Source organism: Zalophus californianus, chromosome 8 (genome assembly GCF_009762305.2).
Source record: "Zalophus californianus isolate mZalCal1 chromosome 8, mZalCal1.pri.v2, whole genome shotgun sequence".
Classification (NCBI taxonomy): domain Eukaryota; kingdom Metazoa; phylum Chordata; class Mammalia; order Carnivora; family Otariidae; genus Zalophus; species Zalophus californianus.
Genome location: NC_045602.1, coordinates 38,902,549 through 38,925,268, shown reverse-complemented (window position 1 = coordinate 38,925,268; position 22,720 = coordinate 38,902,549). Strand labels below are relative to the sequence as shown.

At 45.6% G+C, this 22,720-nt stretch overlaps 1 protein-coding gene across 1 annotated transcript; it reads right to left on the bottom strand.

Moving 5' to 3' along the window:
* Positions 1-4,210: 4,210 nt before the first annotated feature.
* Positions 4,211-8,648, bottom strand: FOXI3 (forkhead box I3). The gene is made up of 2 exons (XM_027623588.1): positions 7,997-8,648; positions 4,211-5,212 (listed from the first exon to the last, which is right to left on the bottom strand). The coding sequence occupies exons 1-2, from the start codon at positions 8,646-8,648 to the stop codon at positions 4,590-4,592; spliced, it is 1,275 nt and encodes a 424-aa protein (XP_027479389.1). The 3' UTR covers positions 4,211-4,589.
* Between the last annotated feature and the right edge of the window lie 14,072 nt (positions 8,649-22,720).

The following is a 22,720-nucleotide window of genomic DNA, read 5'->3' as shown; positions in this document are numbered from 1 at the left end:
CTACTTGGGGCGCCTGGCTGGCTCAGTCGGGAGGGCATGCGACTTTTGATCTCGGGGTCATGAGTTCGAGCCCCACGTTGGGGATAAGAGTTTACTTAAAAACAAAAACAAAACAGTGTCTACTTCATAGAGTTGTTAAGATAGCTATTTTATATTTAATATATATCTTTATATATTTGAGGACAATGCCCAGCACCTAGCAAGTGAGTTATTATTATTGTAATGTTTGCCTTTTTTAAAATAATAAAGGGCTGCTCTCCAGGCCTCCCGGGGTTTTGGTGAGGATCCCCTGACATCTTGAATAAAAAAGCAGAGAGGAATTCAGTAGGTAGCTGGTCTTTTTGACCTTTTTTTGTTTTCGAAACTGACAGGAAATTCCTTCCTTCTCCAACGGTGCCCGCCACCCGGCCATGCGCCCCAGCTGACTGCTTTCCATGACAAAAGGCAAGGCCACGTTGGCGACCGGTTCTCTGCCCCAGAAACCAGCAAATCCCTGCCTCAGGTAAACCAAAGGGAGTTTCTTCTTCCTTAACAATCTCAAGGTTTAGCTACTACAGCAACTAAAGAAAACAAGAACCAGTTAGACGCTGCACAGTTAGCCTTTTTCCAAGTTCTGGGCGGTCGCAGGGAGGGAGTCACAGTTTCAGTGACATTCCTCATGGCCAGAGCTTGACCAGGTTGCCCTGGGACTTGACAGCACCTTGGGGAGCTGGAGAAGTTGGGGTGCAAAGGCTCGTAGTTCTCGAAGTCTCTGGGTGCCCCCTTTCCTAGTAAGCTTAAGAATGGGATAAAATGGGGGGGGACCTAGGTGGCTCAGTTGGTGAAGCGTCTAGCTCTTGTTCTCAGGTCAGGTATTGATCTCAGGGCCGTGAGTTCAAGTCCCGCCTTGGGCTCTGTGCTGGGTGTGGAGCCTACTTAAAAAAAAAATGGGATAAAGGTTCTCAAAGTACTTAGAAGGAAACCTGAACCCGGCTTATTAGTTTTTAACATTCTTCTCTGCCTCTCTTTTATTCTGGAAGATACATGAGATTCTAGAAGGTGTGGAAAGCAGCTGCTTTCAGTTATACATGTACCCAAACGGCCTCAGCCTGGGCTGCAACTCGCCATCAGCCCCCAGTCCCCGGCCACCCCAGAGAATGAAGGGCACTCACCTATATGCCTCAGGAGCACATCTTTCCCTCTGCACTGTCCCAAACAGAAAGTGAAATCTCACGCAGATCCAGAATTTCTGACCTGGTTCCCAGGCAGAAAGTGTCACAGATGCAGGAAATTGGTGCCAGTTGGGAGGGCTGGTGCATACTTTGACCTGGAAACATCACCCACACAGGCAGCTTCGTCCCTCTGCCTCCGTCCCATGCCCAGCAGGAGGCAGCTCCCTGATGGAGACTGGTCCTGGGAGTGGAGACCGAGTCACCCTGCTGCCCTCTCTAGTGGTTCAGCGGGGGATTGAAGGGGATTCTTCTCTTCGCCTTTGTTCTCATAAACGCCATTGTTCTGACATTGAGTATCAACCACTCAGATCTAGATACTTCCAAACACAGGTTACTCAAGTTCTTTTTACATGTCTTTCTTTCCAAGAAATCCCTCTGCCCGTCTCCATCCCCCTCCCACCCCACCCAGCCACCTGTGCCGAAAAAATAACCCAGGTAATTTATTGTTGGTCAATATTACTCCAGCCTAGGTCTCTGTTAGTAAAAATAAACATGCCAAGAAGGAAGCTACTGTAAGAATCTATAATCAGCAACTCAAATATTGAAGGAAATCGACCTCCAACATGACAGGGCAATCCGGTGGATCTGTTTTGAGAAATGCCTCAGTTGCCAGTCTGCTCCAGCTCACAGCTGATTTTCCTGAGGGCAAAAGGCATCTCATAGGACAGAAACTGTCCTATACCGGAAACCCAGTGGCCCAATTCATTCAGGGCTCAACAATGCCCTAGCACTTAGGACTTTGTGTGGGGCAGTAAGGAAGCGGCTTTCCTTGTTGGCAAATTGTGGGTGTCAGTTTAGATCAGTGCTTCTCCACCAGGGTTGATTTTGTCCCACCCCACCCCATCCAAGGACATTTGTCATTGTCTGGAGATACTTTTGGTTGTCACATGTGGCCCGGGCCAGGAGGAGAGGGGGTGCTTCGAGTATCTAATGGGTAGAGACCAGGGATGCTAACTATCCTGTGATGCACAAGGTAGCCTCTCCAACCCATTACCCAGCCCCAAGTATCACATGCTGAGGCCTAGAAACCCTAGTCTAGAAACCTCAACTTTCAGGTTTCTTCTAGGAGCCCAGTTCAATAGTTTCCTCCCTATTTCCTTGGAAATAATGGGCCGCCTGTGGCCCTTAAGGGGGCCCCCACACCCGAGGCTGCAGAGCCCCACCTGAGGACTGTGGCCAGCTGGTTGAGACCTTCCAGCACCATTTCATCCTGGAAGAGAAATGGTCTGTGCACTTTGATCTAAGACAGAACTGTTACTCTGCTAAAAATCATTAAAATGCTCACAGGCCTACAGACCATCCTCAAGAAGTAACCGTTTGGTTCCAGCCTTTCGGACGTGGGCAGGTGGGACAAATCCAACAAAACACCATTTGCTTTCACTCTCAACAAAGTCCCTATATAATGGCTTCAGTGTCAGGCCGCTCACACCTCTATTCCTTTAGGAGAAAGAAGCTGAAGACAGAAAAACAGAAATGCTTAAAAGTGGCCAAAAATCTCCCACTTAGAGTTTATTTCATGTGATTCTCAGCATGCAGTGTACTTTCTGGGGAAAAAAAAATTTTGTCCCAGTTCACATTATAAATTAATTTACAAATATAGAATTGTGTTAGAAACAATATTTATAAAAGTCCATAACGATTTTTCACATAGAAAAATATCCAGAGAAACTGGTTTTTGTACACACAATTTGGGGTAGGTAGTCTCTTTGGTTGCCTTTCTCCGTAACGTTTAAAAAGTAATGGTGACGTTGTTATTTTATACTTCAGTAAACTGTTTAAAAAATAACTTTCTGTATTGTGTATTTCAAAATAAAAATTTAAGAGTAATGCTGTGAGTCTCGGAAAAGAATATACAGGGAAAAGTTAAAAATTTTAAAAATGGGTGTTCCTTTTTCTAAAAAAAATTAAATCCCCAAACCAACAATGTCCCTATCAAAGACCAACAACATGGTACAAAGGCAATTCAGGACATTATGTTCATCTTAATGGAGGCTGTTCCAATAAATCAACAATTATCCACATTTTAATTAGCACCTCTTATATTAAGTTCAAACAGTGGCTGAGTATCTGCCATGGACCAGACACTCTGCTGGGCTCTGGGAGGGTGACCATAAACACTATCAAAATGAAGATACCTCTTGCGAAGTAAAAGGGAGTGCTAAAAATAAAAATTTTGACAACAAATCGTTTATTAAGAAACTATAAAAATTCCATTTAAAAACTATTTTTAATTAAATTCTAATATTTTGTTTTAAAAAAATGAAAAATCCAGGACACATGCTAAAAGGGCTAGGACATCAAGTTACTGAGGACCATGGTCACCCCGGACCTCAGGCGTATGGCAGCAGAACGCAGATGTGGTGTCTGTCCTTGCTGCTCAGGGCAACATCTCAAGCGATAATTTCAATCAGAAATCTTTGGTCAAATGAGATCGAGTTCATTCCTACCCCCTAGACGCTACGTCTGCCTATGGACAATGGCAACTCCGTTTTTCAGAACCACAACAAACCTTCCAGCACCAGCTCTGTAACCAGACTGCCTGAACCCGACCCTGGCTCCACACCTTACCATCTGTGTGACCTTGGGGGAGACACCTGACCTCCTGGAGCCACACTGCCCTCACACAGAAGATGAGGGGTAGTAAACATACCTATCTCCCAAGGTTGTTGTGAGGATTAAATGACCTAATACACGTCGAGTATCTGTCTGAAATAGCGCTCGGCACCCAGGGCTTGCTTGGGCAGTTTCACCGCTATTGCCATGGCCCAGACACGGAGCCTAAGCAGAGGTGATGTGTGAGCCGGATGTAGCTCAGAGGATTTGTGGTATGTCCTAGCGCAGGATTTAAAAAAATTTTAATTAGTGGCCAAAAAAAAAAAAAAAAAAATGCAAAGGAAGGTTTCCTATAAAAATCCAGATATCTGACTTTTCTAGAAAAATCAGGATGCTGCCAGGCAGGAAGTAACTAAACGGCCCATAGCAGCCTTTAGCTGGTCAGTCCCAAACACTCCCTTACCTGCTTCAATGGTCAACCGCTGCCTTGTTTGCTACCTGACCAACTTCATTCTTTTGTTTTTTTGGCTGGCCCTTCGACACATCTGAGCTCAGAACCCTGCTGTACAGTGACGGACAAAACAGACATGGTCCCTGCCCTCACAGGCACTGCCCCGAACAGAGTGAGGTGGCTTTCTCGCCAGGGAAACCTGTAAAAGCTTGCAGGGCTGTAGGAAGAGTTCTCTACTATTCCCATCGGGCCACAGGAACACCTGGGACTCCGGAGGAATGCAGAATGCCACCTGCTGCCCCAGACCTACGGCCTGGAAATCAGCATTTCACAAGATCTCAGGTGTGCATATTCAACTCCGAGGGGCGGCTGTCCTAGACCTCGGAGCCCTCGCGGGGGTAGATGAGGCTGTTGACCATGCTGAAGTTGTAGAAGGAGCTGCTGAACGGGCTGCTCTGACCCCCTCCGGTGCTGGCGGGGAAGGGGCTGTAGTAGGAAGACCTCTGGCTGCTGCCGTTGCTAGCGCTGTGACTCAGCTGCAAGCTGTCTGGCGGGGCTTCGGGGATGGAGCTGGCGGGGAACGTGCTGCTGGAGGCTAGGGGCGCCCCCTGGATCCCTAGGTGGCGGCTGCCGGGGACAGCCCGCGGGGCGCTCCCACTGCTGCTGACACTCAGGGTGCTCAGGCTGCTGAAGAAGGTGTTGAGGCAAGGGGCAGAGGTGAGCAGGGATCCTCCCGGGGACGACGCAGTACTCTTGGTGCCCTCGGGAGGCTCGGGGGACTGGGACGGCCTTAGCAACGCGGAGGGGCTGTCTCCTTCGGGCTTCGCGCCCACGCCCGACCCCAATCCGGAGGCGAGCCCTTCTTCCGATTTTGTGGTCCCTGAAGCCACCGTGGAGGGGCCGCTGGCTTCGGAGCGGCGCTTCCGCTTCCGACGGAAGTTCCCGTTGTCAAACATTTTCTCACAGTTCGGATCCAGGGTCCAGTAATTCCCTTTCCCTATGGAGAGGAGAAAGGCACACAAGTTAGAGAAGGACCTAGTTCACGCCTGTGTAGTCAGCTTCAGTTCTGGAACGAGGAGCACAGACTCTCTCGTTAAAATGCTGACCAGGATGCTCTGTCCACTCGACTGTTTTTTTAAGTTTATCCTCTTGGGGAGATTTTAGTCTTCACCTTCAAGGAGAAATCTGGAACAAAGATGTTCTGGCCGTTTCCACGCCCCGCCCCCCCCCCAGCAGTGTCTGCTACCTAAATCTTAAGACTTCTAGACCCAAGACACCTTTAATTACCCAACACCTTCCCCTCCAGATCCATAAGCTGAGCCCTTGCAAAATCCTGGCGCTGCTTAAATGTGAACCTCCATTTCTTTACAGAAGTAGGCATAAAAATAATACCCATTTCACAGATCGACTGCAAGGGTTAAATGGTGTCTCCGCACAGTAGCTGGTACACAGTAAGCAGTGAAAAATCACTGTCTGTTATCATTATGACTTGCTGAAAGGGTACAATATTTGCCCCTAAAACAAAACAAAAAAACCCCACTCCACTGGAGAAGGCAACCTCAAATACCCAATCATTTGTCTTACTAAACAAAAATTACAAAAGTTATTACTGAGCAATCAATTCTTTTAACAACATCTCGTTAAATAGCATTGTTCAGGGTACAGGAAGCTCCTGGAGTCTACATCCCCTCCTCACCTTGAGCAGGAGATGCCTTGCATCTCTGGCCATCTGTTCCTGCCCCCCCCCCCCCCCCCCCCCCCCCCCCCCCGCAATCCCCAGCAGATCTCAGACCAGAGCCTCAGGTAATGTATGCAGTGCCAGTCTTCTGCTTAAACAATTTCCCTCACTACTTAGCACAACTGAGGTAAAAAAAGACCTATCATCTTGGAGGATTTTCTCTCAATAGCTTTTATCACTTCTGGTAAATAGAATCTTCGCCGTGTGAAAGCACTGGTAAGCACTCATCTTGTAGGGTGCTTTACATGGGCAACTTCAGTTGCTCCTCACAGCTCTGTGGAGACAGGCAATTATTAGTGCCTCCATTTGTCAGATGGGGAAACTGAGGAGCAGGTTGGTTAGTAACCTGCAGTATTCCCTGTTAGCAATGGTAGAGCTGGGATTTAAGCAGGCTGGCTCTAGACTCAGCATTCTTACCTAACTATTGTGTTAGGTTGCTTGCACAAACTAGCACATACCCCTCCAAACCCATTATCTTCATTAACACATTTTTTGCAAATAGTTGCCAAAAAAAATTCTTATTCATACAACTACCACCTAAATGATAGTACCTGCACCTATAAGTATATTTATATTGTGCCCCTTAGTACCAAATGCTTTGACAAGACACTAGCTAAAGACACCACCTTTTTAGGCAGTCCAAAAGAATATACATGACAATTAACATGATAATCTCGGGTGGTTTAGAGGCCAAATCGGGAAGCTTCATCTTCTAGAACTGTATGCCCTGTCCAATACAGTAACAACTTGCCACACATGGCTGTGGGCACTTGAAAAGTGGGTAGTCCAAAATGCCATGTGGAATCAAACACACAGTCTGAAGACTTAATACCAAAAAAATAAATAAGTAAAAAAATATCTCAGTAATAATTTTTATGTTTGCTATATGTTGAAACAATATTTTGGGTTATTTAAAATATTAAAAATAATTTCATCAGTTTCTTTTTACCTTCTTTAATGTGGCTACTAGAAAATATGCTATCACAGGTGATTTATACTGTATTTCTATTGGAAAGCACCACTCTAGAATACGTTCAGGGGGGAACACTCCAGAGCATTTTACACAAAATCCTGGATCTCTGTAGCATGCAACTGAAACCATTTCTTCTCTTTTGCCCATCACACCTCTGTCCCCACCTCCCTGGTTCCAAGAGCCTTCTGAAAACCTCAAGTATAATCGTGTTTCTCTCCTTTTTGAGCTTTTCTTCGCTCCCTTTCTCAGGTAGAGGAAAACCACTCACAACACCCCACTGTAACCCAGTTCTCCTCACCCCGAGGGCTTAGATCAGAACGCAGCAAATTTGGGGTTTTCATTTTTACATTTCTAAATAGTTAAGGCACCAAAACCACGATTTGCAGGACCCGGCTAAAGCTCTCTCATTCCTCTGGCCGGCCCTCTCTCATGATGCCCGTGCCACTACCCTCAATCATCTCTCTCAAAGTAGGCGCTTGTTTCATGAAGGACACGGTGAGTCTTAGGAACCTCGTGCAGGAAGTGCATCCAGGGACAGCTCGAACGGCCTTGGTCTCTCATCACCTCTTCCGTGAAATGTGATGGGATTCACAGTTCACCTGAATCCCTTTATAGTCGTCCCTTATCTGAGATCCCACGCGTGTACTTATTCCTAATCTCCCTCCCTGTGCCTTGAACCCTCCCTTCAATCCGCATGATGACCACCACCCAGGGGTGGCGTCCCGTTTGAAGATACGGTCTTTTTCCTTTTTCTCTAACTGGCCAGGCTCTGCGCGAGCGCGTGCGTGTGGGTGGGTGCAGGTGTGTGCGTGTGTGTTAAGGGGCGAGCTCCACCCTCACCGGCTCCCCGCTCTGAGGATCCTCTGATAGTTCTCTTTGTCCTCGGGCTTGCCCTCACCCCAGCCAGACGAGGTCCGAGGTTCGGGTGGTTGTTCCCCACTCCGGCTCCCATCGGCAGTTAGAGAAGACTCCGCGCGGAGCTCCAAGCCAGCCCCACACCGACGGGGCCCCTGCCCGGGCGCCGCTCCCCCACCCTCCCCGGCCGGGAAGCACCTGTCCTGCGCCCTCACCTGGGTCGTCCTCGTCGCGGGGCACCTTCTTGAAGCAGTCGTTGAGCGACAGGTTGTGGCGGATGGAGTTCTGCCAGCCGGCCTTGCTGCGCTGGTAGAAGGGGAAGCTGTCGGCCACGAACTGGTAGATGTGACTGAGCGTGAGCTTGCGCTCGGGCGCGCTCTGAATGGCCATGGCAATGAGCGCCGAGTACGAGTAGGGTGGCCGCACCATCTTCATCAGGTCCTCGCGGCTGGCCATGGACAGCCAGCCCAGCTCGCCCGGCGCGGCGGGCCCCGCGGGCGAGGCGGGCGCTGCGGGCGCGGGCTGCGCGAAGGCCCGCTGAGCGCAGCCGAAGGTGCCGGCGGCGGGGGGCGGCTGCAAGAAGGGCCCGGCGGCGCCCCCGGGGGGCGGTGGCGGCGGCGGCGGCGGGGCGCCCAGGTAGGCAGCTGCGGCGGCGGCGGCGGCGGCGGCGGCGGGCGGGCCGCTCACTCCCGGCCCGTTGAGCCACAGGTAGGGATTGGCGGCGGCGGCGGGCGGCGCGGCGTAGTCTGCCAGCCCGTAGGGCGCCCTGGCGGCCGGGGGGGCGCCCGGGGCGGCGGCGGCGGCGGCGGGCGGGGGCAGGCCGGGCTGCGAGTACACGCCGAAGTTGTCGCCGCAGTAGAGAGCCATGTCGGGGGCCGTCGGCGGGTGCGGCGCGGCGGCCGCGGCGAGGGGCGAGCGGGGCTGGTCTCGCCGCTCGGGCGAGAGCATCCCTTTGGGGGCCCACCCCGCGGCCCCACCTCGGCCCTCGCAGGGCGACCGGAGCTCGAGCAGGGGGTCGGCGGAGGCGCGCAGAACGCCTGCGATTCGGCTTCTTATAACCGTCTGCGGCGCGGCTCCTCCCGGGCCGGCCCGGGGCTGGGCGGCGGCCCGCGGGCCCGGGCTCTCCACGCCCCCGCCACGCCCCACCTGCCCGCGCTACCCGGCGGAGCGCGCCCCAGCCCTCGCGCCGCCCGCCCGGCCCGGCCCGCCCCGCCCCCGGAGCCCCCGGGAGCCCCCCGAAGCCCCTCCTCGGCCGGGCGGGAGCCCGGGGGGCGGGGGGGGGGGAGGCCGGCGTAGGCCGGCGCCTCCAGGTTGAAGGCTAAAAGCACCTCATTCCCAGCCGACGCGGTCTTAGCCCAGGAAAAAAAATAAAAATAACGAATATTGAAACCGAGAGAAGATAACCCAAACACTACAACTGTTTTCTAAAAAGTCCCCAAGATGAGTTTGGGTGGCCGCTCAGACCACCTGCCTAACCCCCTGTGGTTTTCTACCTCAAGCTTCTGCACCTTTTGTCATTGAGTTACTGGATTCACGGCCAGTCTCAACACATCGTCTTCTAGCCGAAAATAATAGACGCGATTAACAACTCTTTGGAGTTATACGGTAGATTTTATTACCGGGCATCCTTGGAGTGTCCGCTTCTCCCTAGGGGATTCTGTGATGGGAGTGACTGAAATCGGTTTTTAATTTTTCTAACCGTGTCTCTAAACACATAACTATATGTTCGTTCACATTCGGGAAGTATTTGTTCATTTTAAGTCCGCTTTGTGCAATCTTTTGGTGTGATTTGTTTTCTTCAAAAACAGAAGGGTGTGTGTTTTCAGAGACATTTAAATAAGTGGGTTCGGAATTAGCATTTTAAAGCCAACTGTAATTTAAACTGTGCCAGAAGCGCTCATTTACAAAAATGGTCTCAACGAATTATGGCATAGGACTTGCTTTCTACTTCTCTGAGTTTTGAAATGCGGTTCCTGCCTGGAAAAACAAGCGAAACAGGTAAAATACTGTGGCGACCCCACGTGCCCCGCAATCATTATTCGCTCCGAACAACAATAAGAAAATTGTTTCCTTAACAATTAAAATTATCCTAAGTATGTTCTTAACAGGTGACAAGTCTGAGATTGTCACTTAAGAGAGGGGAGGGAGGAAAGCGCTTTTCTGTTTGCCAATTGCAGAGGGCCAGTTGAGAATATTTAATAATTCGGAAATCCACCCCCCTCCACTCCGCATTTATTTCATGATGTAAAGTTTGTTATGTACTTTACAGAAAACTAGCATCTTCTGTTATCTCGCTTCTTAAAAAATGACATCCAGGGATATTTGACTAGTAAATCGTGATACCGAAAATGCAAACCACAGTTCAAATGTAACCATTTTTCTCATCTTTTCTGGAACCAGAAAAGAATTATTCTCACCTCAAAATTTACTGCACTGTTTCTTTCAATCTCTTGGCAAATGCTATAGAATGGAATAGTGTTTAATTGTATTTTGATTTAAGGATCTAAATTTTTCTTAATGTAGATAAGCACAGTGTTGTTTTTTTTTTCCTTCCCAAATAGTCTCAAACAAAGTTGTTTTGTGGCTTCTCTTGGGATGTTAATAAAGATGACAACTATAACCCAGGAAACTTGAAAGTAATTTTTTTATAAGTTAAAATGCCCCAATTTAATGTTTGTTCTTAAGTTGAAAGGTCTAAACAAAAAAGAGAAAGTCCAAAAGAAAAGCTAGGAACCAAGATGGCAATAAATTAGAAAACTTTTGAAGCCATCTCCCCTTCTGTAACTGATGTCCTTTACACTTAATCATACTTTCCCTTATTTTTTAACAAATTGCTTATGTATACATACTTTGCAGTTTTGCAGGGTTGTTGTTGTTGTTTGTCTAATTCTTAACCCAATAGCTCCAAATTATTCTGAGTAAGAGGCCATGATTGCAGATTATTTCTTCCTTTGATTAAAGGTTATGCCTACTAGTGATATTTTGTTCCTTAACTATGTATTATCTTTTGCGGACTTTAGTTTTACTTAAAAATGACAGAGCCACCTAGCGGCTCTTTGCCTCTGTTACAGCAGACATCTGGCAGAGATCTGTAAGGTGGACACCCCCTCTAGGGGTTTGGAAGTTTTACTTTTCTGTTTTCAATCACATCTTAATTAGATAAGCTTAAAACTATCATTGGTCATGGCCTGGGGTTTTTTTAATGTCAAAGTTAAAATAATTTTTAATCCCTATTTTTTTAAAAAGATTTATTTATTTGAGAGAGGGTGGGGGAGGGGCAGAGAGAGAGGGAGACTCTCAAGCAGATACCTGCTGAGCCGGAGTCCCACTCGACTCAGGGCTCAATCCCATGACCCATGAGATCATGACCTGAGCCGAAACCAGGAGTGGGAGGCTTAACTGACTGAGCCACCCAGGTGCCCTAGTACCTATTTTTTTAAATTAAATTTTAAAAGCATTCGGTGCCCTTCAAAAAAATCAACAGGATAAAAAATGTGCTTGAGGGCGCCTGGGTGGCTCAGTCGTTAAGCGTCTGCCTTTGGCTCAGGTCGTGATCCCAGGGTCCTGGGATAGAGCCCCACATCCGACTCCCTGCTCCGTGGGAAGCCTGCTTCTCCCTCTCCCACTCCCCCTTGTGTTCCCTCTCTTGCTGTGTCTCTCTCTGTCAAATAAATAAATAAAAATCTTTAGAAAAAAAAAGTGCTTGAAATGCAAGCTCCCCATAATAACATTTTGTCAAATTGCCTTTTCACAAAAAGATGTAGTCAAGGCAATTGATTAATGCTTCTATGCCAATGTAAAATAGGGAGGCTATTACATGTTTTTGTCACTGGAAAATAAAACGTTTGGGGAAAATATGATAAAAGGTAAACAAACTCTGGTGCCAGTGGAAATGAAAAAGGAACCAGAGGAGGTGAGCAAAGAATTCAAGAAAACTCATGTTATAATTAGAGAATATAGTTTTGGGAATCATGGAGGGAGGATAATGCTACCACATAAGCCAAAATACAGAAGATTAATTAGTGCATTTGTTATTTTGGTGATTTAAGAAAAGATGTTGAGAGATGCCTGGGTGGCTCAGTTGGTGAAGCGTCTGCCTCTGGTTCAGGTCATGATCTCAGGGTCCTGGGATCGAGTCCCGAGTCAGGCTCTCTGCTCAGCAAGGAGCCTGCTTCTCCCTCTCCCTCTGCCTGCCACTCCCCCTGCTTGTGTTTTCTCTCTCTCTCTCTCTGTCAAATAAATAAATAAAATCTTAAAAAGAAAGAGAGAAAGAAAGAAGAAAGATGTTGAGACAACTGGAGCTGGACCTGCTATCTCATTTTTTACTTGCTGCCATTTTTTTCCCAACTTCTGACTCCTTAATTGGTTCCAATTTTATTTTATTTTATTTTTTAGGGGGTGGGGCAGGAACAGAGGGAGAGAGAAAGAATCTTAAGAGGTTCCACACCCAGCACAGAGCCTGACTCCATGTGGGGCTCTATCTCACAACCCTGAGATCATGACCTGAGCTGAAATCAAGATTGACTCAAGGCACCCCTGGGTTAGTGTCATTAGTCGGAAGCCACCCTAGAGAGCCTGCCCTCTCCTCTCCAGTCCATGCCTTTCCACCTACAGGTGGAAACAGAACTCGGAGAGACCATTCATTTGCTCCTTTAACAGGTATTTAGGGCCCTACTTACTGACTCTTAAGTGTTAGTGGGAAACCGAGGCAGCTGTCCTCTTCCAGGAGGACAAGCATTCCACCAACTTTGAGATTTGTCTTCTGATCCAAGAATATTTTTCTCTTTGTAAGCCCTTTAAGTTGACATTGGCCAGATTGCCCCTGCTAGTCACCCCGCTGGGCCACCTCGGAGTCAGGGAAGACTGGAGTGATTTACAAATACAGAGTGGGGCAAAAATCTGGCCCTGGGAGTCTCAGAAGCAGGTGTATGACCCAGGGACCACCTAGCCACGTGTTGGCTGGCTGACCCCCAAGGCTCAAGCCCCTCTTCCCCAAACATTACACATAGGAAGTGTAACAAAAAAGAATGAATCCTAAGGATTCTAGAAGTCTAAAGATTCTGAAGATACCACAGAAGTCCATGTACTTAATGCAGAAAAATAAGAGACAAACCTATCACCCCACGCAGTGGTGCTCCAACAATTCCTTTGAGCAAAGTTATTATGTGTCTCCTCTGCTTGAACCCTACACCTCTTCCCACTGCCTCTCCCCTCCGCAGTTCTCTGGAATGCTTGCTGGCCTCTGGCTGGCGCTGGTTAGTCCCATTCTTGAGCTTCCCCAGCTAACTTCTCAGACTCCTCCTGCTCCAGACCAGGCTCCCGGAGTACCTGCCACACTCCGAGGACGACTGTCCTTACAGAGCCTGCCTGCGCTGAATGCATCCTGGCTCCCCCAGTATCCTCCTGAGGAGTCCCGAGGCCATCTCGACTGAAGCCCGCACTCCCCTCCTCCTCCCTGCCACTCTTCCCTCCTGGGGGCCAGAGGGCCCTCAAGCCCTGCTCTCACACATTGGCCTGGGTAGCTCATCCAACTCCCTGGCCCCTCATTTCCAATAACCCAACTCCTCTCCAATTCAGTCACCCACTCTCCTGGGTGTTCTGGAGGATGGGGACTGTGTCATTTCTTGCTCCCTTTCTTTGAGCGCTAACAATTAAGGAACATGGACCAAATACCTAACACTGTGCTAAGCACCTTACACGCATCACTTCATTGACTTCTCACAGCAATCCTGTGAAATGAGAACTGTTAGTCCCTATTTTATGGCCGAAGCCACAGAGAGAAAGGTTAAGTAATTTAACTGTGGTCTCTCAACTTCTGAGAGTGCAGCCAGGATTCAAACCCAGGCAGGCTGGCTGGGGAGCTTCTGCGAATCGTACTCCACCGTAACTCCCTCCTGCATTATTTCCCCAGTGCCTAGTCCAGTGCCTGACATTAGGACATGCTCAGTTGCTGTTTGCTGCTTGAATATATTGAAAAGTTAAAAAGCATTAGACAGTGTAAGCTCTATACACCATAAATGGTATAACCCCTATAACATTAAATGGTGCGACCACTTACCCTCTCTCTTTACAGGGTCTCTCTCACCAAGGGCGACCACTTGTGCTCTCCTCCAGAAAATGTTTCGAGGCACAACTCTGTATGCATTAAACATGTACAAGAGTGGGATCCATGTTACTCACATGGCTCTGCACCTTATACTTGCATTACTATATTTTGAAGAACCTTCAAAAACAGCCCGTATGTCCATATGTCTACCTCATTTTGTTCATCCAGTGTTCCCTTTCATAGGATCTTCAGTGGGGACCCACCACTATGGCTGTGTAGGTGGTTTCTAGCCAGTGTCTGTTCTAATTTGTTGGTACCCCTCCATACCTGTTAGGCAGTATTTTGAATTGAACCTATTTTTGATGGCTCTCTGGATTATTTCCCTTTTTTTTTTTTTTTTAAGTAAGCTCTGCACCCAACGTGGGGCTTGAACTCAGAACCCCGAAATCAAGAGTCATATGCTCTACTGACTGGGCCAGCCAGGTGCCTCGGGATTATTACCTTTTTTAAAAAATATGGCTTAATTTACTTGTGATAGTAAAACTCCTCACTGGGATTTGCTGGGTCAGAGGATATGCACCTTTGAATGTTTGATCCTGACAAATTGCTCTGCCAGAAGGTGGCCCAGTTTATACTACCAGCAGGTTCCCCATGGATGCCTATTTCCCTTCACCTTTGCTAAGGCTGGATTTGTTCGGCTCTTTTTATTTTTGCCAATCTTAAAAGCACAGAGGCATATCTTGAAAACATTTTGGTTTGTTTTTCCTTATGAATGAATTTAAGTATCTAGTCATTTCAATTTCTTCTTCTTCTTTTTTTTTAAGATTTTATTTATTTAGGGGCACCTGGGTGGCTCGGTGGGTTAAGTGGCTACCTTCGGCTCCGGGATGATTGCAGGATCTTGGGATTGAGCCCCGCATCAGGCTCCCTGCTCCATGGGGAGCCTGCTTCGCCCTCTGCCTGCCGCTCCCCCAGCTTATGCTTGTTCTCCCCACCCTGTGTCAAATAAATAAATAAAATCTTTAAAAAAGGAGTTTATTTATTTGAGAGAGCCACCCAGAAGCCTCTTTAATTTCTTTTTTATGAACTGCTTGTTGTGATCTTTCACCCATATTTCTATTTGTGTATCTTTTTTTAAAAAATGGATGTTTCTGAACCCATTGCAATTAAGGACGGGAGCCTTTTTACTCCTAGGTGTTGCAAATCATGATTTCTTTGTTAAAACCGTCTCTTCTCTTGGTGTCTGCTATAACACACTGTCCTGGTTTTCTTAACGACTGAGCCACCCAGGCACCCCACTGTCCTGGTTTTCTTTCTTTCTCTTCTGTATCTACCAAAAGCACATCTGTTTCTCATCGTGTTCTTTGAATATGGTTTTTTGTTCCCTCAGGTTCTGAACCTTGGCCCTCTTCTTTTCCTCTGTACGTTCTTCATGGGTTGTCACATCTCATCCCATGGCTTTAATCACTGGGGTAGACATGACTTGTTGTAGTTGTTATTGCCTGTTTAGCAACTCTATAAAGAAACCCCCCTCCATTACTTCCAGGTCTTGAGGTTTGCTTGGGATGGGCCATCGGGCAGAGATGGGCTGTTGGGCTGGAGATTCAGACATGGCACTCGCCAATGTTACTTGTTCCTACACAGATGATTTGTTTGAGGTGGGTCAGTGATTTGAGGTAAGTCATTTAAGACCTTTCTCAGAACTTCTGGGATTATCGAGAAGAAGCTCCTTTCTTATTTATTTATTTATTTATTTATTAAAGATTTTATTTATTTATTTGAGAGAGAGAGAATGAGAGAGAGAGAGCGCACATGAGAGGGGGAGGGTCAGAGGGAGAAGCAGACTCCCTGCTGAGCAGGGAGCCCGATGCGGGACTCGATCCCGGGACTCCAGGATCATGACCTGAGCCGAAGGCAGTCGCTTAACCAACTGAGCCACCCAGGTGCCCCGAAGAAGCTCCTTTCTTCACATGGATTGGTTCCTGGACAGAGGTTATAATCCTAAAATGGCCATCTTTGGTGGTATAAGGAAGAGCTTGCCTGAGAATGTAGGTGACACCAAGTAAAGCTAAGTGACAGAAAGGGAAGGCACATCCTGGATCCAAGATTTGAATCCCTTTATCCAGGACCCTCCTTCATCCCCTTGGTTTCATTAGCTAACAAATTTCTTTTTAGATTCAGTAAATTAGGATGGTGTTATAGGCTGAACTGTGTTCTCCCAAAATTAATATGCTGATGTTCTAACCTCTGGTCCCTCAGAATGTGACTGTTTGGAGATAGGGTCTTTAAAGAGGTCATTAAAGTGGGCCTTAATCTGTTATGTTTGGTGTCTTTGTAGAAGAGGGGAGTTTAGGACAGAGACATGTATACACAGAGGAAAGACCATATGAAGATACTGGAAGAAAATCGCCATCTTACAAGCCAAGAAGAGAGGCCCTTAGAGGAAACCAACCCTGCTGATACCTTCATCTTAGACTTCTAACCTCCAGAACTATGAAGAAATAAGTTTCTGGTAGTTAAGCCACTCAGTCTGTAGTACTTTGTTTTGGCAGCCCTAGCAACTAAGCAAGTTTTTATCCCTTTCAGAAGTTAAGTGTTGGTGACTTGCTAATTTCTTGCACGAGCTCCTGGCCCAGTGATCAACTCCTACTGGACCCATCCTCTTCAGTTTTTTATAAATCACCTCAAATCCAACATGTCTAAACAGGTCATCCCAATTCTCCTAAAATCTACTTCTTCTGTATTTCGTATCTCTGTGAAGCCCTCTCCCCTCATTGACCTGTTACCCAAGCCAGAAACCAGAGGTTCTTCTGCCTCATTGACCAAGTCATGCCATGGTCGCTCTTTACTCTCTCTGTCCTACTGGCAACACCGAGGGTTAAACCACCCTTATCCCTCTCCTAGATTATTGCAGTTGGCTCCTAACTGACCTCCCTAGCTCTTTTTGTCACTTTCCAATCCTCCCTCCACACTGTCCTCTTAATGATTTTTAAAATGGCAAAGCCAGTCATAACACTCCCCTGCTTTCAACTCTATTGCTCTTAGGATACAGTCCAAACTCCATAGCACGGCATATGTGATCCTAGGAGAGGTAGCTCTTGTTATTAGCCAGCCAGTCTTTCTTGTTTCCCCTCCATGCTCACTCTGATCTCTCTTTTAAAGCTCGGTGTTCCCCCAAATCCAGTCAGTCTGATCTCTTCTTCATGATTCTCTGTATCACGTATGCTCTCTTCCTTAACATTTTCTCTTAGTTGATTCAAATTTAAAATTAAATTCCATTAGGAAAGGTGGGTGGGGAATGGGTAAAATGGGCAATGGGAATTAAGGAATGCACTTGTCCAGCTGAACACTGGGTGATGTATGGAATTGAATGCACTTGTCTGGCTGAGCACTGGGTGATGTATGGAATTGTACACCTGAAATTAATATAACACTGTATGTTAAGTGTACTGGAATACAAATAAAAAATTAATTAATTAATTAATTAAATTCCATGATTTGACAAGGCAACCATATAGCATAACTGTAGAAATTATACTCTAAATTTAATATTATACACACACAGAGAGAGAGAATCTTGGTCGTATATAGAAGGTAAACAATTTACCTGGGTCATTAATATTACTGATAAAATTGGTCCCTTAAATAATGGTAATAAATTTCAAGAAAAATTTAAATAAAAACATAAATAGTGTAGGGGCACCTGGCTGGCTCACTCAGAAGAGCATGGTACTCTTGATCTCAGAGTAGTGAGTTCAAGCCCCACTTTGGGTGTAGAGATATTTAAAAAAATAAATAATGTAATACAAGTAAGGGTAAACTTAATTTCATTAACAAAAACCAAATCTGAAAATAAATTCCTCAATAAGAGCATCATTGCTTATAATCAGTTTAGAAACAGAGTTATGTTCAGTTTAATGATGCTTTTTTAAAAAATTAAGACAAAGTTCTACATTAGTAAAAAAAATTATATTTTTGAAAATTTTTTAACCAACATAAAGAATTGCAGCTTACATGTGTTTACATGGGAATGGAAAATGTATTAAATTGCTCCATTTGATAGGTTTGGCTAACTTGTATTTAAAAATGTTTTATTCAGGAAGGCATCTGAAGTAATCATTAGGATCTGTTGTAAATTTGTAAAGATATTATCCAAGATAATATTCAAAAAGGAACAGAGAAAGGATTGTTGTGCTTACTGACTGCTGTCACTGGACAATGTTTATGAAATATTTTTATCAACCCTGTCCAAGTGTTTTTTCATGGCCTGCAAAATGCTTTCAGCAAGTATTTCAGGTGGGTTTATAACTAGGTTCATTTATGAGTTCCAGAAATATGTACTGAGCGTGACAGACCCTGGCCCTGTCTCCAGACATGATAAACTATGAATCCCTGCACCCACATAGCTTCAGACAGTGGAAAGTTCCCGATCTGTATGACCCAGAGGACCAAGGGACCCAGAAGACCCGGGCTACAGGCTTACAATCCTCAAGGTCACTTTATCTTACCTTGGGATACTGAAAGAAACATGACTTTTAAGGATAAATTAGGCTTTCAAATGAGCAAAACTTATCTATAAGATATGTTAATTCGTAAACCCTCACCCAACCATGCATATGATGTCTACGAAGATAGAAGTTTTCTCCTAGGAGGACTTAATTCTTTTCCTATCTTGAAAAGACAGCTGTGGGGGCACCTAGGTGGCTCAGTTGGTTAAGTGTCTGCCTTCACCTCAGGTCATGATCCCAGGGTCCTGGGATCGAGCCCTGCATCGGGCTCCCTGCTTAGCGGTGAGCCTGCTTCTCCTTCTCCATCTGCCTCTCCCCCAGCTCATGCTCTCTCTCACCCTCTCTCTCTCTCAAATAAATAAATAAAATCTTTTTAAAAAATGTAAAAAAAAAAAAAAGAAAAGATAGCTGTGGAGCATCTGTATGAAGCAATAGTTACTGCCCAACACTTTTTTTAAAAAAGATTTTATTTATTTATCTGAGAGAGAGAATGAGATAGAGCATGGGGGGGGAGGGTCAGAGGGAGAAGCAGACTCCCCGCTGAGCAGGGAGCCCGACGCGGGACTCGATCTCGAGACTCCAGGATCATGACCTGAGCCGAAGGCAGTCACTTAACCAACTGAGCCACCCAGGTGCCCCTGCCCAACACTTTATAAAGTTGAAATGGTTGAGAATTCAGTGACCTATGTTTAACGTAATTAATAATTTTAACTGCCTCCTGGAATATCCTGCCTATCTTCTATGATCAAGACTTCTCTAATGCACACAACAATGGATAGTCTTGGCTATCCAGCCTGAATGAAAGGAGTCCATTCTCCTATTGAACCAGCATGGCCCTAGCACCCTCTCATTGTTTGCCCAATGCATTGCTCCTAAACCTGTCTTGGTTTGCCATGCATGAATCAGTAAGTTTACAAACCAGTTCTCCGGGGTGCCTGGGTGGCTCAGTTGTTAAGCGTCTGCTTTTGGCTCAGGTCATGATCCCGGGGTCCTGGGATCGAGCCTCACATCCGGCTCCCTGCTCGGCGGGAAGCCTGCTTCTCCCTCTCCCATTCCCCCGCTTGTGTTCCTGCTCTCGCTAACTCTCTCTCTGTCAAATAAATAAATAAAAAATCTTAAAAAAAAAACAAAAAACAGTTCTCTTTGTCACATGTATGAATTGACAGGTCAATATATAACTATGGTCTTAATTCAACCTGTGTTTGCCTTTCATATAATAAGCACTCTATAGATTTTTTTAAGATTTTATTTATTTGACAGAGAGAGACACAGCGAGAGAGGGAACACAAGCAGGGGGAGTGGGAGAGGGAAAAGCAGGCTTCCCACTGAGCAAGAAGCCTGATGAGGGACTCGATCCCAGGACTCTGGGATCATGACCTGAGCTGAAGGCAGACGCTTAACTGACTGAGCCACCCAGGTGCCCCTATAGATGGTTTTTTGATGGTGATGATGATGATGATGATGATGATGATGATGATGATGATGTTATGACAACCTTGACCCTATGGCTGCTTCCTAACTCTAGATCTTCTTGAGTTGACCCCACCCGGTCAGGGCTGAGACTGGAGAAGCTGGATGGACTTAATTTTCCAACCAGGGCTTCCAAGTCCTGTGTCAGAGTCACCCAGACAGCTTGTTAAAATGCAGATTCCTTGGCTCTGCCCACATGGAGGCTGAATCCCTAGGGTGGGGTGCCTGTGGGCCGTATGCTTTTTAATCTCCTCTCCCAGTGATCTTGACATTTGAGTTTGGGAGCATAATTACCTATCCAGAACTTTAAAAATGAGGAAGAATGCTGCTTTGTAGGTACACATAAATGATAAAGCAACGATTCACAAGCTGGAGAGATCAGCGAGAGGTATCAGAATCAATCATTAAGTCTTGTTGAAACAATAATAGGACTCCTACCCTTGTCTCATCTGGAGATGACATGGAGAGCTTGGACCAGCAGGAATGTGCCTGTAGCATCCCTCAGGAGAGGAGAGGCAGTGGGAGACAGTTGAGGGCCATGCTAAGGAGCAAAGAATATACCAGTTGTGGAAAAATCAAGGAGCACTTCATATGAACACGTTAATATATATTTTGGGGGAAAAAGGTGGTTTGAGGGGAAAGGGAAATCTTGGGAGTGTTGGGAGATGAAAATGGAGTGAACTTGAATTCAGAGAGCACACGTCATTGTGGGGTGCTAGTTAGATCTGCCCTTCTAAGGCAGAGCCTCCCACGAACAGAGTTCTCTGGTTTCCATGGTCAGAGAGATCTGGGCTCCTGTCTCAGTTTGCTGTGTATTAAGCTTAGGGAATAGTGCCACCAGCTAAAAACTACTTGAATCTCTGAAATCTTGATTTTTCTCATGTATGAAATATGGACGGCCATACCTAAATTGTTTGAAGGATTAAGTGTGACAATGTGTGTAAAGCACTAAACGTTCCGTAAATGATAGTTTTTATTTTCCGAATGCCTATCTTTTATTTTCTGAATGGATAAACCTGGGAATGAAGTGCGCTGCCTTTGATCATGGATGACTCACGGATCAGAAACACAAAGTAAAGATAAAAGGACACTTTCCTGCTTAAAAAAATTTTTTTTAAATATGAGCTTTCCCCCTGTAGAGCATTGTTTGAACCAATCTTATTGTGTGAGAGCATTTGGCAAAGTGGTTGTAAATGAAACATTAGACATTTCAGTATATAACATATGAAACTTCTTAATTTGGCAAAGCGAGTGATGGGCCAGACCCTGGGCCAGCGGTACAAGAGAAAAGGAGAAAAGAAAGGGTTTCTGCCCTAAAGGTGCCTCCAGCTATGGAAAAACAAAAAAAGGGAAGTAGTTAGGCTGGAAGTAACTTCTGTGGGAGTTGTCACAATCTCATCCTTCAAGATACTAGTAATTTTCTTATCAATTTCTAAGAGCTTCATCCATTATGGGGAGATTGAGCCCTTTTTCTCTAGTATGAGTTACAATATCCGCCCCCCCATATTCTCTCTTGACTTTGTTTCGATGTTTTTTTTATCATGTGGTTATCATTTTCATACCAATACGTATTAGTATCTTTTTTAAAAGCTTCTAGATTTTGTGTCATAGCTGTCATATAATCCCATTCTGAGATTATAAAATAATTGTTTTCTTCTAGTACTTTTCTAGTTTCGTCTAGTATTTTTACAGTTCTATTTTTTTATATTCAAAACTTTGATCCAGTGTTATTATCTGACTAAGAGATGAGGGTCTGACTTGATTTTTTCCAGAAGGCCACCTGGATGTCCCAACATCATTTATTGAATTATAATTAATTTATATGGGTTTGTAGATAATATAAAACAATTTGATGTTGAGTTCTGAGATGAATCGTTGATATTCAATAATAATGACCCTGACTCCCCGCTCAGCGGGGAGCCGGATGCTTCTCTCTCCCTCTGCCCCGTGCCCCCACCCCCCACTTGTGTGCCCACATGACCTCAAATAAATAAATAAAATCTTTTAAAAAATTAAAAATAAAATAAAATAATTTTAAAAATATGACCCTGAGTCTTTAACAAAAGATTAAATTATGTTGTGTAGTCTCTGTCAAGCGGCAAGGGGAGTGAATGATTTATATGGAATAATTTTAAGCACCCATATTAACATTTTTGTGTTGTTGTTGCTTAAAGGCAATAATTTCAAAAGTTTGCATCTTATCTCCCACTAGCCAAGATAAATTAGTTGGTAACTAAAATTAAAATAAATATGGAAACCTCAGAGAAAGCCTGTCTGGGGTGACGAGCCAGTGGCTGGCTAGATGTGCCAGTCCACGATCAGCTGGCTAGTTATTCTGATGCAGTTATCCTACATCAGAAACCCTGAGTATGTAAAGCATCATTTTTTTGGAATTCAATGATTAGTTCTGAAACTCCGGTTCAGAAGAAGCCTCATGCTAGTTAACTCTCATCAGCATGTAAGAGACTCTTTCCTCCCACCCTTATTCAAGATTAAGTAAAACCAAAGTTTACTAACGTCATTGATGAAAAATATCTCCTTTACTGTTTTCACATTCACTTCTTTAATTAGGAGCAAATTTGTCTCTCTTTTCACATGTGTGTTCTTTTTTTTGTGGACAATGCACTTTGCAAATTTTGTGGGATTGTTTGACTTTTTGTCATCTATTAGAATCCTTGCATTAATCCCGTCATAGACAGATCACAGCCTCTCCAAGCCGGTTTTCTCATCTGGAGATTGAGAGCAGTAATGCTAATGTGAATGATAACTACTGAGCACCTATGTCAGGGACTTTGTTAAGCATTACCTCATGTCAGGGCCCCTAGTCCATGTAAGTCCCCTTTGCGACAATTAGACAAAGGCAGCCCTTCCCTGTGCTCGCTCAGCCTGGACGACTGTTCAGAGCAACGCTGTCT

What these genes read in the sequence shown, in the direction of transcription:
- FOXI3 (XM_027623588.1), bottom strand. Translation starts at nt 8,648, where the DNA reads ATGGCTCTCTACTGCGGCGACAACTTCGGCGTGTACTCGCAGCCCGGC. An exon ending in CCGCGACGAGGACGACCCAG is followed by an intron (nt 5,213 to 7,996) that starts GTGAGGGCGCAG and finishes TCCTCTCCATAG; the next exon opens with GGAAAGGGAATTACTGGACC.